This window comes from Cebidichthys violaceus, unplaced genomic scaffold, assembly GCF_023349555.1.
Source record: "Cebidichthys violaceus isolate CVI_PGR_0920_01 unplaced genomic scaffold, fCebVio1.0.p SCAF_77, whole genome shotgun sequence".
In the NCBI taxonomy this organism is placed as follows: Eukaryota; Metazoa; Chordata; class Actinopteri; order Perciformes; family Stichaeidae; genus Cebidichthys; species Cebidichthys violaceus.
Genome location: NW_027176961.1, coordinates 718,328 through 731,815, shown reverse-complemented (window position 1 = coordinate 731,815; position 13,488 = coordinate 718,328). Strand labels below are relative to the sequence as shown.

The following is a 13,488-nucleotide window of genomic DNA, read 5'->3' as shown; positions in this document are numbered from 1 at the left end:
ATTTTATTAATAGGAGTTTGACCTCAGAAATAGAAAGAACACCTGCCAGCCAATCATAGAGCAGAGCTTCTGATATAAACATCAACACAAAGATGGTTCAGACTCATGAGATCACACACACACACACACACACACACACACACACACACACACACACACACACAAACTCTCTCTCCCAGGTGGCGTCAGAAGTTGGAGCTCCAACAAACTGAGTCTTTCTTCAGAACAAGCAGATTAACGGCTGCAGGATTAAAAACAGAACACCCAAGTTGACCACGAGTAGTCTGCCGTTACCGCGGTAACCAGGCCACGGGGGGGGCAGAAAACACACACACACACACACACACACACATATGCTGATGAAAACTTCTGCTGTAAAATATCTTGAGGTGTTTTTAAGAAAAATATTTTTTTTAAATAACTTTTAGTTTATTTCACCTTAAAGTTGAAACTTTCTTTTGTTTCATGTCTTCTGAGCTAAATCAATGAGACTAAGAACACATGTAACTATATTATTATTGATATTACTTATCACAGATTGTAAACAAACAAAATAGCTTCTTTTATTTCATCATAAACTTTCTTTGCATCTCATTATCTCTGATTAGATTCACTGCAACTTATGTTTATTATCTCCAGGAGATAAGGAGATGGGTTGAGTGTGAGTGAGTGAGTGTCTCTGTGTCTGTCCACTAATCTCTTTGCATAGTTGGTCATACCGCCCAGCCCTATGTTGAACACTTACACACTTATACACTTATACACTTACTCACTTATACACTTACTCACCGACTCACTTACTCACTGACACACTTACTCACTGACACTTACTCACTTACTCACTGACACACTTACTCACTGACACTTACACACTTACTCACTGACACTTACTTACACACTTACTCACTGACACACTTACACACTTACTCACTGACTCACTGACACACTTACACACTTACTCACTCACTGACACTTACTTACACACTTACTCACTTACTCACTGACACACTTACACACTTACTCACTCACTGACACTTACTTACACACTTACTCACTGACACACTTACTCACTTACTCACTGACACATACTCACTACACACTCACTCACTCACTCACTCACTCACTCACTCACTCACTCACTCACTCACTTATACACTTACTCACTGACACTTACTCACTTACTCATTGACACACTCACTCACTGACTGAAATCTAATTTCAATGTTGGTGTTTCTTCTTCTCTGGTTTCATGTTTTGTTCTTTCTGATCAGATTTGTTTCACAGCTGAAATCTTTCAGCTAACGAAGCTTCTTCGTTTTTCTTTAATCCGACAGTTTGACCGACTTGTTGGAAAATTGTCAAAGTTAAATTTTAATTATAAGTTTTTAGGGAACAGGAAGTCAGAGCGGCTTCCTCACATGTGTCACAAAGATCCTCAGAAATTAATCTGAGAGTTTCTGTTTGAAAGAAAGAATTTAAAAGAAGAACCTTAAATCAACAGAAGAACTACGAGTTAGACTTCAATTAGAGAGGAGGAGGAGGAAGAGGAGGAGAAAGAAGAGGAGGAGGAACAGGAGGAGGTGGTAGAGGAAGAAGAAAAAGAAGAGGAGACAGAGGAAGAACAGGAGGAGGAAGAAGAAGAAGAGGTAGAGGAAGAACAGGAGGAGGAGGAGGAATAGGAGGAGGTGGTAGAGGAAGAAGAAAAAGAAGAGGAGGAGACAGAGGAAGAACAGGAGAAGGAAGAAGAAGAAGAGGAGGTAGAGGAAGAACAGGAGGAGGAGGAGAAAGAGGAGGAATATGAGGAGGAAGAAGAGGAGGAGGAACAGGAGGAGGTGGTAGAGGAAGAACAAAAAGAAGAGGAGGAGGCAGAGGAAGAACGGGAGGCGGAAGAAGAAGGAGACGAAGAAGAAGAAGAAGGAGACAAAGAAGAAGAAGAAGAGGAAGAAGAAGAAGGAGATGAAAAAGAAGAAGAAGGAGACGAAGAAGAAGAAGAAGAAGAAGAGGAAGAAGAAGAAGGAGATGAAAAAGAAGAAGAAGAAGGAGACGAAGAAGAAGAAGAAGAAGAAGAAGAAGAAGAAGAAGAAGAAGAAGAAGGAGAAGAGGAGGAATCCTTCACAGCAGAGACTCTGAAACTGGAGCCAGAAGAAGTTTCATTCTTTATAGTTTAGAAACATTAAAACATTCTTCATGTTTGAAGTTCAGGAGATAAAAACATTTAAATCAACAGAATCTTTTCAGCAAAATAAATAAACCAATTTGAACACCCGTGTTGTCATTTTCATTTGTACTTCTGATCAATAATATAATAATAATATAACATTAATAATATTAATAATATAACATTAACAATAATAATATAAAATTAATAATATAACATTAATAATAATAATATAAAATTATTAATAATAATAATACAACATTAATAATATAACATTAGTAATAATAATAATATAACATTAATAATATTAATATAACATGAATACTATTAATAATATAACATTAATAATATTAATAATATAACATTAATAATAATAATATAAAATTATTATTAATAATAATATAACATTAATAATATAACATTAGTAATAATAATAATAATAATATAACATTAATAATATTAATAATATAACAATAATATTCTGATCTGAGTTCTTTGTTTTTCCTGCTAAGCATGACTGGTTTCCACATTATGCAAATAAGGATAAATAAATCCATCATGGCAGGTTTATTTATATTATTAAAGAGCATAGGTAGAGGGGGCGTGGCCTACAGCGCCACCATGAGGCCTGGATTCTGGATTCTGGATTTAAACATTTTAAAAACTGTTTCAGTTAAAAAAAGATTTTATTCACAAATCTAAAAAAATCAATTAAAATATCAAATATCATGATTATAACTGAATACAAAAATTAACTAAATATTTATTTTGGTTTCACAAAAAAGAGAAAAAAAGAGAACATTAAAATTAATACTCACATTAATACTAATTAATTATCATATTAATACATATTAATATTCATATTAATACTCATATTAATACACATCAATACTCATATCAATACTCATAATAATATTCATATTAATATTAATATTAATACTCATATTAATACACATATCAATACTCATAATAATACTCATATTAATACTCATATTAATACTAATAATAATACTCATATTAATACTCATAAAACAGTGATGATAATGAGCTGCAGGTCTTATTTACTAAAAACTCATCTGAAGAAAAAAATATAATACAATATTTGAGATTAGCTGACGGCTCGGAGACTTCCTGTTCCAACCTTCTTCCTCAAGACCTCAACCAGACGCTCCAACCTGAGGAAGAGGAGGAGGAGGAGAAAGAGGAGGATGAGGAGAAAGAGAAGGAGGATGAAGAGGAGGAGAAATTAACTTAATAACTGAATAAAAACACTTTAATGAACATTTACAGACAAACGTTCCTCCTCAGTGAAAAAGTACCAACAACCTGTCTGTCTCTCTCTCTTTCTCTCTCTCTCTGTCTGTCTGTCTGTCTGTCTGTCTGTCTGTCTGTCTGTCTGTCTGTCTGTCTGTCTGTCTGTCTGTCTGTCTGTCTGTCTGTCTGTCTGTCTCTCTCTCTCTCTCTCTCTCTCTCTCTCTCTCTCTCTCTCTCTCTCTCTCTCTCTCTGTCTGTCTGTCTGTCTGTCTGTCTGTCTGTCTCTCTGTCTGTCTTTCTCTCTGTCTGTCTGTCTGTCTTTCTCTCTGTCTCTCTGTCTGTCTTAAAGACTCTACCTGTAGTCATACCTTTCCATGTTCTCACCTTCAGGATCTGACTTCCTGTTTCTAGGAGCAGTCGTCATGTTTTTATCCTCAGTGAGAACATGAATATTTAATATGAAGTCTGAATATTAAGAGAGAAAGAAGAAGAAGGGAGGAGTTTATAACTGTCTCTCTCTGTCTCTCTCTCTCTTTCTCTCTGTGTCTCTCTCTCTCTGTGTGTGTGTGTCTCTCTCTCTCTCTCTCTCTCTCTCTCCTCTCAAACTAAATTAAACTTCTCCTCTCTAATAACCCCCCCATAGAGCAAACATTCTTCTCTCCTCTCCTCCCTAACTCTTCAGACCCCCCCGCTGGCAGAGAGCCTCAGGTTTGAGCCCAGGAGGACGACTTAATCTGCTTCATCATGAGTCTCATCCCTCCATCTTCAGCGTGATGAGACGAGGAGAACGTCGTCCCGTTCCAGCTCAGATATGAAGGATTAATTCTGCAGCACAACGTCCGCTGAATATGAATCATCACCACAAATCTCTTTAGTCCCACGCGCTTAACCGGTCTGTGAACACATCACAGAGCCTCAGCAACGAGTTTCTGGAGACAGGAAACACCACAGATACTGGTCTCACTGGTCTACTGGTCCCACTGGTCTTCTGGGCTCACTGGTCTAGTGGTCTCACTGGTCTACTAGTCCAATTATCTCACTGGTCTACTGGTCTAACTGGTCTCACTGGTCTACTGGTCCCACTGGTCCAATTGTCTCACTGGTCTAGTAGTCTCACTGATTCTACTGGTCCCACTGGTCCAATTGTCTCACTGGTCTAGTGGTCTCACTGGTCTACTGGTCCCACTGGTCCAATTGTCTCACTGGTCTACTGGGCTCACTGGTCTAGTGGTCTACTGGTCTACTGGGCTCACTGGTCTAGTGGTCTCACTGGTCTAATGGTCTACTGGTCTACTGGTCTCACTAGTCTGGAACCAGCTCATCTGGTGACCAGTAAACAGGTCGTGAAAGATTTACATTCTGAGTCCTTCCTGTTAGAACCAATCAAACGTCCTGGTTCAATGCTCATCATAAGCCAATCAAAGACAGTATGATGTCATCACTGTTCTCAGTGTGTGTGTACATGTGTGTACATGTGTGTGTGTGCAGACGAACATGTCAACATGCTTGCTGGTATTCAGTAAAGGTCACTGGACGTATGTCCCCCCCCCCCCCCCCCCCCCCCACACACACACACACACACACACACACACATGTGTGTGTTTAGTCTTACCTGCGGACTCTCTCGCTGGCCTCTCGCTCCGCCTCCTGACAGCGTTGAAGCTCCGCCTCCATACTCTGCTTCTCCTGCGACAGCTGCTGCACCTGGAACAGCAGGGGCGGGGCCTGAGGGGGCGGGGCCTGAGAGACGCCATCACTGGGCAACGCGGGACGAGGAGTCATGAGGAGGTCCTGAGAGCTGAGAGGAGGAGAGGAGGTGGAGAGAGAAGAGGAGCAGAAAAAAGAGGAGAGGTGGTGAGACGAGGAGAGGAGGAGAGAGAAGAGGAGAGGTGGAGAGAAGGAGAGAGGAGAGGAGAGGTGGAGAGGAGAGAGGAGAGGAGAGGATGTTTCACCTGTGACCTCACCATCAATGAGCTGATAGCTAATCAATAACCTGTGATATTAATATCTTCAGGTTAATTAAAGGTAAACAACAGAGGACAGAACCAAGAACCATGTGACCATCAGGATCTGATCCACTGTCAGTAAATGTGGTCTTCAGAGTGTGTGTACAAAGAATCCTGTAAACCCGCTCTATGAGTAAATGTATTAGTACACAGTAAGTATATTAGTACACAGCACAAAGGATTCATTGTCTGGTTGTTAAACTGGTTTATAGGATTCATTGTCTGGTTGTTAAACTGGTTTACAGGATTCAGTATCTAGTTGTTAAACTGGTTTACAAGATTCATTGTCTGGTTGTTAAACTGGTTTACAGGATTCAGTATCTAGTTGTTAAACTGGTTTACAGGATTCATTGTCTGGTTTAAACTGGTTTACAGGATTCGGTATCTAGTTGTTAAACTGGTTTACAAGATTCATTTTCTGGTTGTTAAACTGGTTTACAGGATTCAGTATCTAGTTGTTAAACTGGTTTACAGGATTCATTGTCTGGTTGTTAAACTGGTTTACAGGATTCAGTATCTAGTTGTTAAACTGGTTTACAAGATTCATTGTCTGGTTGTTAAACTGGTTTACAGGATTCAGTATCTAGTTGTTAAACTGGTTTACAGGATTCATTGTCTGGTTTAAACTGGTTTACAGGATTCGGTATCTAGTTGTTAAACTGGTTTACAAGATTCATTTTCTGGTTGTTAAACTGGTTTACAGGATTCAGTATCTAGTTGTTAAACTGGTTTACAGGATTCATTGTCTGGTTTAAACTGGTTTACAGGATTCAGTATCTAGTTGTTAAACTGGTTTACAGGATTCATTGTCTGGTTTAAACTGGTTTACAGGATTCAGTATCTAGTTGTTAAACTGGTTTACAGGATTCATTGTCTGGTTTAAACTGGTTTACAGGATTCAGTATCTAGTTGTTAAACTGGTTTACAGGATTCATTGTCTGGTTTAAACTGGTTTACAGGATTCAGTATCTAGTTGTTAAACTGGTTTACAGGATTCATTGTCTGGTTTTTAGACCCCCGGTCTGAAGCTAACCTGTGATTGGCTCGTAGCACCTGTAGCTCTGTGTCCAGCCGCCGTTGGTCCTCCAGAGCCACGCCCCTTTGACTCTGAAGCCTCAGCAGCTCCGTCTGATTGGATAAAAAAACACATCAATCAGATTAACCTCCTGACAGTCAACTCATTTAAATCATGGGTGGTGATGATGGGGGCAGCCCTTCGGCTGCTACTGTCCTGTGCCGAAGTGTCCCTGAGCAAGACACTGAACCCTTAACTGCTCCCCAGGCGCTTCTGCTCCCAATACACTGGTGATGGTTTAAATGCAGAAGCTACATTTCGCATATGTGTCTATGACAACTGTAATGGATTTCATTGCATGGTGATGGTGATTATCATTAAGTCATATGATAAGTGTGTGTGCTGCTTGATCCCAGTGAGTCTGTTTAAATAAAGGATTAATGAACTAATTGACTCATTAGCTAACAACACTCTTCATAACGAGCACATCAGAGGCTCCAGGTGCATTGTGGGAATGAAAAGAGCTCAGTCTAGTAGACCTTGATTCAAAACAATCTGCACCACAGAATGTGTGTGTGAGAGAGTATATATATATATATATACACACACACTCTACTATAATATATACTGTATAAACATATATAGGAAGTAAGAGGAGGTGAAAGTAGTCAGGACCACCTCAGCTCCTCTAACTTCCTGCCTCCTCCTCCTCCATGCTGATTAAAGCCCTTAAGGTCTATGAGTTTAAAGTGAGACATCAAAAGAGAAACCAAACCCAGAGAGTCAATATGTGTCTTTTCCAGCCGGGCCGGAGGAGACGCTTCAAAAGAACCAATTTATTAATCAGAATAATTTCCAAATGAGCTGATCAGTGACCTTTAACATGAAAAGTTAAAGTCAACGAGGGGGGGGGACCAACCTGCCCGGACCTTCATCAAGAGGAGGTAAGGTCAACCAAAGAGGAGGAGGAGGAGGAGGAGGAGGAGGAGGAGGAGGAGGAGGAGGAGGAGGAGGGAGGAGGACCGGAGAGGCAGCCTTTTTGGTTCTAAATTTAATTTAATTTAATTAAATAATGTAGCTCACTGTAAGGTGGTTGAAAGATCTGGTTTAAAGATCTGGTTTAAAGTTCAAATTTAAAAGGTCTGATTTTAAAGTAAAGTCCTGGTATAAAGTTCTGATGAAAAAGTTCTGATTTAAAGTTCTGCTTTAGAGATTTGGTTGAAGTTCTGGTTTAGAGGTTTGGTTTAAAGTTCTGGTTTAAAAGTTTGGTTTAAAGTTCTGGTTTAGAGGTTTGGTTAAAGTTCTGGTTTACCGATTTGGTTTAAAGTTCTGGTTTACCGGTTTGGTTAAAGTTCTGGTTTACCGGTTTGGTTTAAGTTCTGGTTTAGAGGTTTGGTTAAAGTTCTGGTTTAGAGGTTTGGTTAAAGTTCTGGTTTAAGTATATGGTTTTGTTCTGATCCAAAGTTCTGATTTAAAGGCCTCCTTCAAAGCTGTGGATTCTGGTTTCAGCTTGGTCTTTCTTGGCGGATCTGAGTCTGTCTGTCACGGCAGCTGCTGGTGTTTCTGTTGGAAATTAAAAACCTCTCCAGGCTCTAATCCCCCCGGAGCCCTCCAGCCTAATTAACAGACTTCACAGAGGGAAAAAAGAAAGAGTGCTACATTAATAACAAAATTTAATATATTTCAGCAGAAGAACAGGAGGAAGGAGGAGAAACTGAGAATCTGATATACAATCTACGTCAATGGTGAAATAATTACTACATGAATATGATTAAATAAATTAATTCATCAATTAATTGATTTATATAAGACTGATTAGTATATAACTAGATGAAGGACTACATGATACTGACTCAGTTAAAGCTGGTGTTGTACTGGACTACATGATACTGACTCAGTTAAAGGTGGTGTTGTACTGGACTACATGATACTGACTCAGTTAAAGCTGGTGTTGTACTGGACTACATGATACTGACTCAGTTAGAGGTGGTGTTGTACTGGACTACATGATACTGACTCAGTTAAAGCTGGTGTTGTACTGGACTACATGATACTGACTCAGTTAGAGGTGGTGTTGTACTGGACTACATGATACTGACTCAGCTAAAGGTGGTGTTGTACTGGACTACATGATACTGACTCAGTTAAAGGTGGTGTTGTACTGGACTACATGATACTGACTCAGTTAAAGGTGGTGTTGTACTGGACTACATGATACTGACTCAGTTAAATATGGTGTTGTACTGGACTACATGATACTGACTCAGTTAAAGGTGGTGTTGTACTGGACTACATGATACTGACTCAGTTAAAGGTGGTGTTGTACTGGACTACATGATACTGACTCAGTTAAAGCTGGTGTTGTACTGGACTACATGATACTGACTCAGTTAGAGGTGGTGTTGTACTGGACTACATGATACTGACTCAGTTAAAGCTGGTGTTGTACTGGACTACATGATACTGACTCAGTTAGAGGTGGTGTTGTACTGGACTACATGATACTGACTCAGCTAAAGGTGGTGTTGTACTGGACTACATGATACTGACTCAGTTAAAGGTGGTGTTGTACTGGACTACATGATACTGACTCAGTTAAAGGTGGTGTTGTACTGGACTACATGATACTGACTCAGTTAAATATGGTGTTGTACTGGACTACATGATACTGACTCAGCTAAAGGTGGTGTTGTACTGGACTACATGATACTGACTCAGTTAAAGGTGGTGTTGTACTGGACTACATGATACTGACTCAGTTAAAACCAGGTCCTTTGAGGTGTTGACCAAGGTGTGTATGTGAATTCCGTCTTCACACACACACACACACACACACACACACACACACACACACACACACACACACACACACAGCGACCCTGTTTGAATAACAAGTTGTTGGCAAACAAGCTGCAGCGTCTCCAGGGCAGGTTGTCATGACGACGGAGTAGACATCCCATCATCACCATTCAACAAAGAGACCACCAGTTAATATGCAAGAGAGAGAGAGAGAGAGAGAGTGTGTGTGTGAGTGTGAGAGAGTGTGTGTGAGAGAATGTGTGTGTGTGTGTGTGTGCGTTACCTCTTTTGCACACCGCTCTCTCTCCTGGATCACGTCCTGTTCCAAACGTTTACACTGCAGAGAATCACAATTTGGATTAATTGATCAGATCAGATCAGCTGATTATCGATGACTGACTGCCAGTGAATCGGAGTTCGTTCAACAGACTGAAGCATCACAACGTAAAGCTTATCTTGAGCTTTTTGAATGGAGTTTTAAAAGTCAGTTTTTATGATGTCATCACCCCAAATAAATGAATAGAATGAAAGATTCAGCGTTATTGTGGTTCTATAAATGTAATTTCTGCTGCTGTAAATAACGCTCTGAAAGGCTAAACGCCAACAAATGAATACGGATCGAAGCAGAATATTTTGTTAAAGAAAAGCATGCTGGGAATTTTGGAAATCATAACATCTATACTTTTTCAATAAACGTTGAGTTACTGGACATTTTCGGATCACATGAGTCAGAAAGAAGCTGAGCAGCCTCCACAGACGTATCAAGGAAGTGAAGCCTCCAGTTTCTCATCTTGGCCGTCGCCATCTTGTTTTTTTTGGCCGGCACCATCTTTGTTTTTGGCCGTCACCATCTTGGATTTTAGATCGTCACCATCTTGGATTTTAGATCGTCACCATCTTGGATTTTGCTGCCTGGCAGCCACCACTTGAATCAATTTCTACAAGTAGTATAATACTTATAATATTAGTATAGATTAGTCTTCATCTGACACTGTAGAAAACACAGGCTTTAAGGTGCAGCATGTAATATCCGTTTCAAAGTGATGTGAATGATTTTGAATGATTGTGAAGAAGTAACAGCTTTCATGTGACTCTTCATCAGTATGAGCACAGTTCAGTGATACTCATGTAAAGGTCCTACACTCACAACTGTACTGAAGGAAAACTACAAAAGTATTATCAATATATACTGAAAGTAGAAAAATAACATTTGTATTATGAATATTGTTGCATTAATGTGTTCATCACTTTAATGTTACTCACTGTAACATCATGAACTGGTTCCTCTTTACACTTATCACTTTATTACTCTATTTCTGTTTGTATTGTTTAATACAGTTCTGTGAACATAAAGATGAAGATAAAACCCATCAGCTGTAGGATCCATAGACTTCAGTGTGTGATCTGCCTCCAGCTGGTGACGCTCCTTCAAAGAGCCGCCTGTGGGAATCAAACCCACAACCTCCGGCTCCTCCAGGTGAGCTTTAATAACCTGTGATGACTTGATATCAACTCAATAAAGAACAGCTGCAGCCGTGATATGAGACACAGGGAGAGAGAGAGAGAGAGAGAGAGAGACAGGGAGAGAGAGAGAGAGAGAGAGGGAGAGAGAGAGACAGGGAGAGACAGAGAGAGAGAGAGAGAGAGAGAGAGAGAGAGAGACAGACAGGGAGAGAGAGAGACAGGGAGAGAGAGAGAGAGAGAGAGAGACAGGGAGAGAGAGAGAGAGAGAGATAGAGAGAGACAGGGAGAGAGACAGGGAGATAGAGAGAGAGAGAGAGAGACAGGGAGAGAGAGAGAGAGAGAGAGACAGGGAGAGAGAGAGAGAGAGAGGGAGAGAGAGAGACAGGGAGAGACAGAGAGAGAGAGAGAGAGACAGACAGGGAGAGAGAGAGACAGGGAGAGAGAGAGAGAGAGAGAGACAGGGAGAGAGACAGGGAGAGAGATAGAGAGAGACAGGGAGAGAGACAGGGAGAGAGAGAGAGAGAGAGAGAGACAGGGAGAGAGAGAGAGAGAGACAGGGATAGAGAGAGAGAGCGAGAGAGAGAGAGACAGGGAGAGACATTTTTTTTTTATTTTTAAATTTCTTTTATTGATCCTGAACAGATCACTGTCACGTCATCAATTCAAATAAATAAGAAATAAAACAACTCCTCCAACCACAGAAACATACATATCAAACATGAAACTCATCTTTTTACTTCAGTCATCAGTCAAAGTTGAACTTTCAACCTGAACTAAAGATCAAAAAGTACAACAGACTCAAGAAAAGTCTTAGATTTCATCTGTCCAATAGTTTCCAATCCGTTAGACCGGATCGTCCCCTGAAGGGAGAGAGAGAGAGAGACAAGGAGAGAGAGAGAAAGAGAGAGAGAGACAGGGAGAGAGCGAGAGAGAGACAGGGAGAGAGAGAGAGAGAGAGAGAGAGAGAGAGAGAGACACACACACACACACACAGAGAGAGAGAGAGAGAGACAGACAGACAGGGAGAGAAAGAGAGGGAGAGAGAGAGAGACAGGGAGAGAGAGAGAGAGAGAGAGAGAGAGAGAGAAAGAGAGACAGAGGGAGAGAGAGAGACACAGAGAGACAGAGGGAGAAAGAGAGAGAGAGGGAGAGAGAGGGAGAGAGAGGGAGACAGAGAGAGGCAGAGAGGCAGAGGGAGAGAGAGAGAGAGCGACAGAGAGAGAGAGACACACAGAGACAGAGAGGCACACAGAGAGAGAGAGACAGAAAGAGACAGAGAGAGAGAGAGAGAGAGAGACAGAAAGAGACAGAGAGAGACAGAGAGAGAGACAGACAGAGAGAGAGAGAGTCAGAGAGACAGACAGAGAGAGAGAGAGAGAGAGAAAGACGCCTCCCCCACTTTTCTAATATTTCCCAGAAGTCCCGGCTGCGGCGAGGAGATAATCCCTGAGAGATGAGGAGAGGGAACGAGGGATCGTTGAGCGGCGGGGGGGGGGGGGGGGGGGGGGGGGGGGGAGGAATCCTCCAGCGTGGAGTGTTCTCTTCTTCTTCTCCTCCGAGGATTACAGCGGCATTTGAAACATATTTCGGCGGCGAAGTGAGGGCGGGATTAAGGTGTTACCGTGGAGGGGTGGAGGGGGGGGGTGTTAAAAGATGGCGGAGCGCGATATTGGAGGGTTAGCGTCGGTGGACTTGCTGATACTGAACAGAGTTTTGTGGGGTTAATGGAGGCGGGCGGGTGTTACCGTGGCGACGGCAAGGTCAAGATGGAGGGTGTTAAGGTGTGAGGAGGCGGAGCCAAGAGAGGCGAGGATGGGAGGCGTGTTGACACTGATGAGAGTTTAAGGTACAAGTACTACAGCATCTATACAAGTACCACGTTATCTGTACAAGTACTGCATCAACACTTAAAGTACCACGTTATCTGTACAAGTACTGCATCAACACTTAAAGTACCACGTTATCTGTACAAGTACTGCATCAACACTTAAAGTACCACGTTATCTGTACAAGTACTGCATCAACACTTAAAGTACCACGTTATCTGTACAAGTACTGCATCAACCCTTAAAGTACCACGTTATCTGTACAAGTACTGCATCAACACTTAAAGTACCACGTTATCTGTACAAGTACTGCATCAACACTTACAGTACCACGTTATCTGTACAAGTACTGCATCAACACTTAAAGTACCACGTTATCTGTACAAGTACTGCATCAACCCTTAAAGTACCACGTTATCTGTACAAGTACTGCATCAACCCTTAAAGTACCACGTTAAATGGAGGCGTGGTCACCTGTGACCACGCCTCCATTTTAATAGTTGTATCTATTTTAATAGTTCTATCTGTCTTCAACCTGTAGTCCTTTTTAAAAAAAAAAAAATGACTGTAATGTAATGTCCTACGTGACGTAGCCACGTTTTAGATTACATCATACGTTGTCTGAGCTGTTCTCTCACCTCTACCCCCCCCCCCCCACACACACACACACACTCTCTCTCTCTCTCTCTCACCACAGATTGTCTGATGTTAGACAGCGAGCTCATTGTTGTTAGTTTAGATATTAGTTGAGCTGATCATTAATAATAGAACTTAATAAACTCTGTTCTACTTTAAAGAGCAGCTTTCTGTGAGTACTTTGTGTTTGTGTACTGTGGTCACAGCTGATATCACTCTTCACTCTGAATGAGTAATCTGATTACTTTGTGTTTGTGTACTGTGGTCACAGCTGATATCACTCTTCACTCTGAATGAGTAATCTGATTACTTTGTGTTTGTGTACTGTGG

General features: G+C 41.2%; 1 protein-coding gene across 1 annotated transcript in view; it reads right to left on the bottom strand.

Moving 5' to 3' along the window:
- Positions 1–2,642: 2,642 nt before the first annotated feature.
- mipol1 (mirror-image polydactyly 1) overlaps positions 2,643–13,488 on the bottom strand; it is a 33,173-nt gene continuing 22,327 nt past the window's right edge. Inside the window, exons 11-14 of the mRNA XM_068737203.1 lie at positions 9,516–9,569; positions 6,452–6,546; positions 5,025–5,210; positions 2,643–3,333 (exon numbers count right to left, since the gene is read on the bottom strand). Of these exons, the coding sequence (XP_068593304.1) occupies positions 3,267–3,333; positions 5,025–5,210; positions 6,452–6,546; positions 9,516–9,569 (402 nt within the window). The 3' untranslated portion in view covers positions 2,643–3,266. The remainder of the gene's footprint in view (positions 3,334–5,024; positions 5,211–6,451; positions 6,547–9,515; positions 9,570–13,488) is intronic.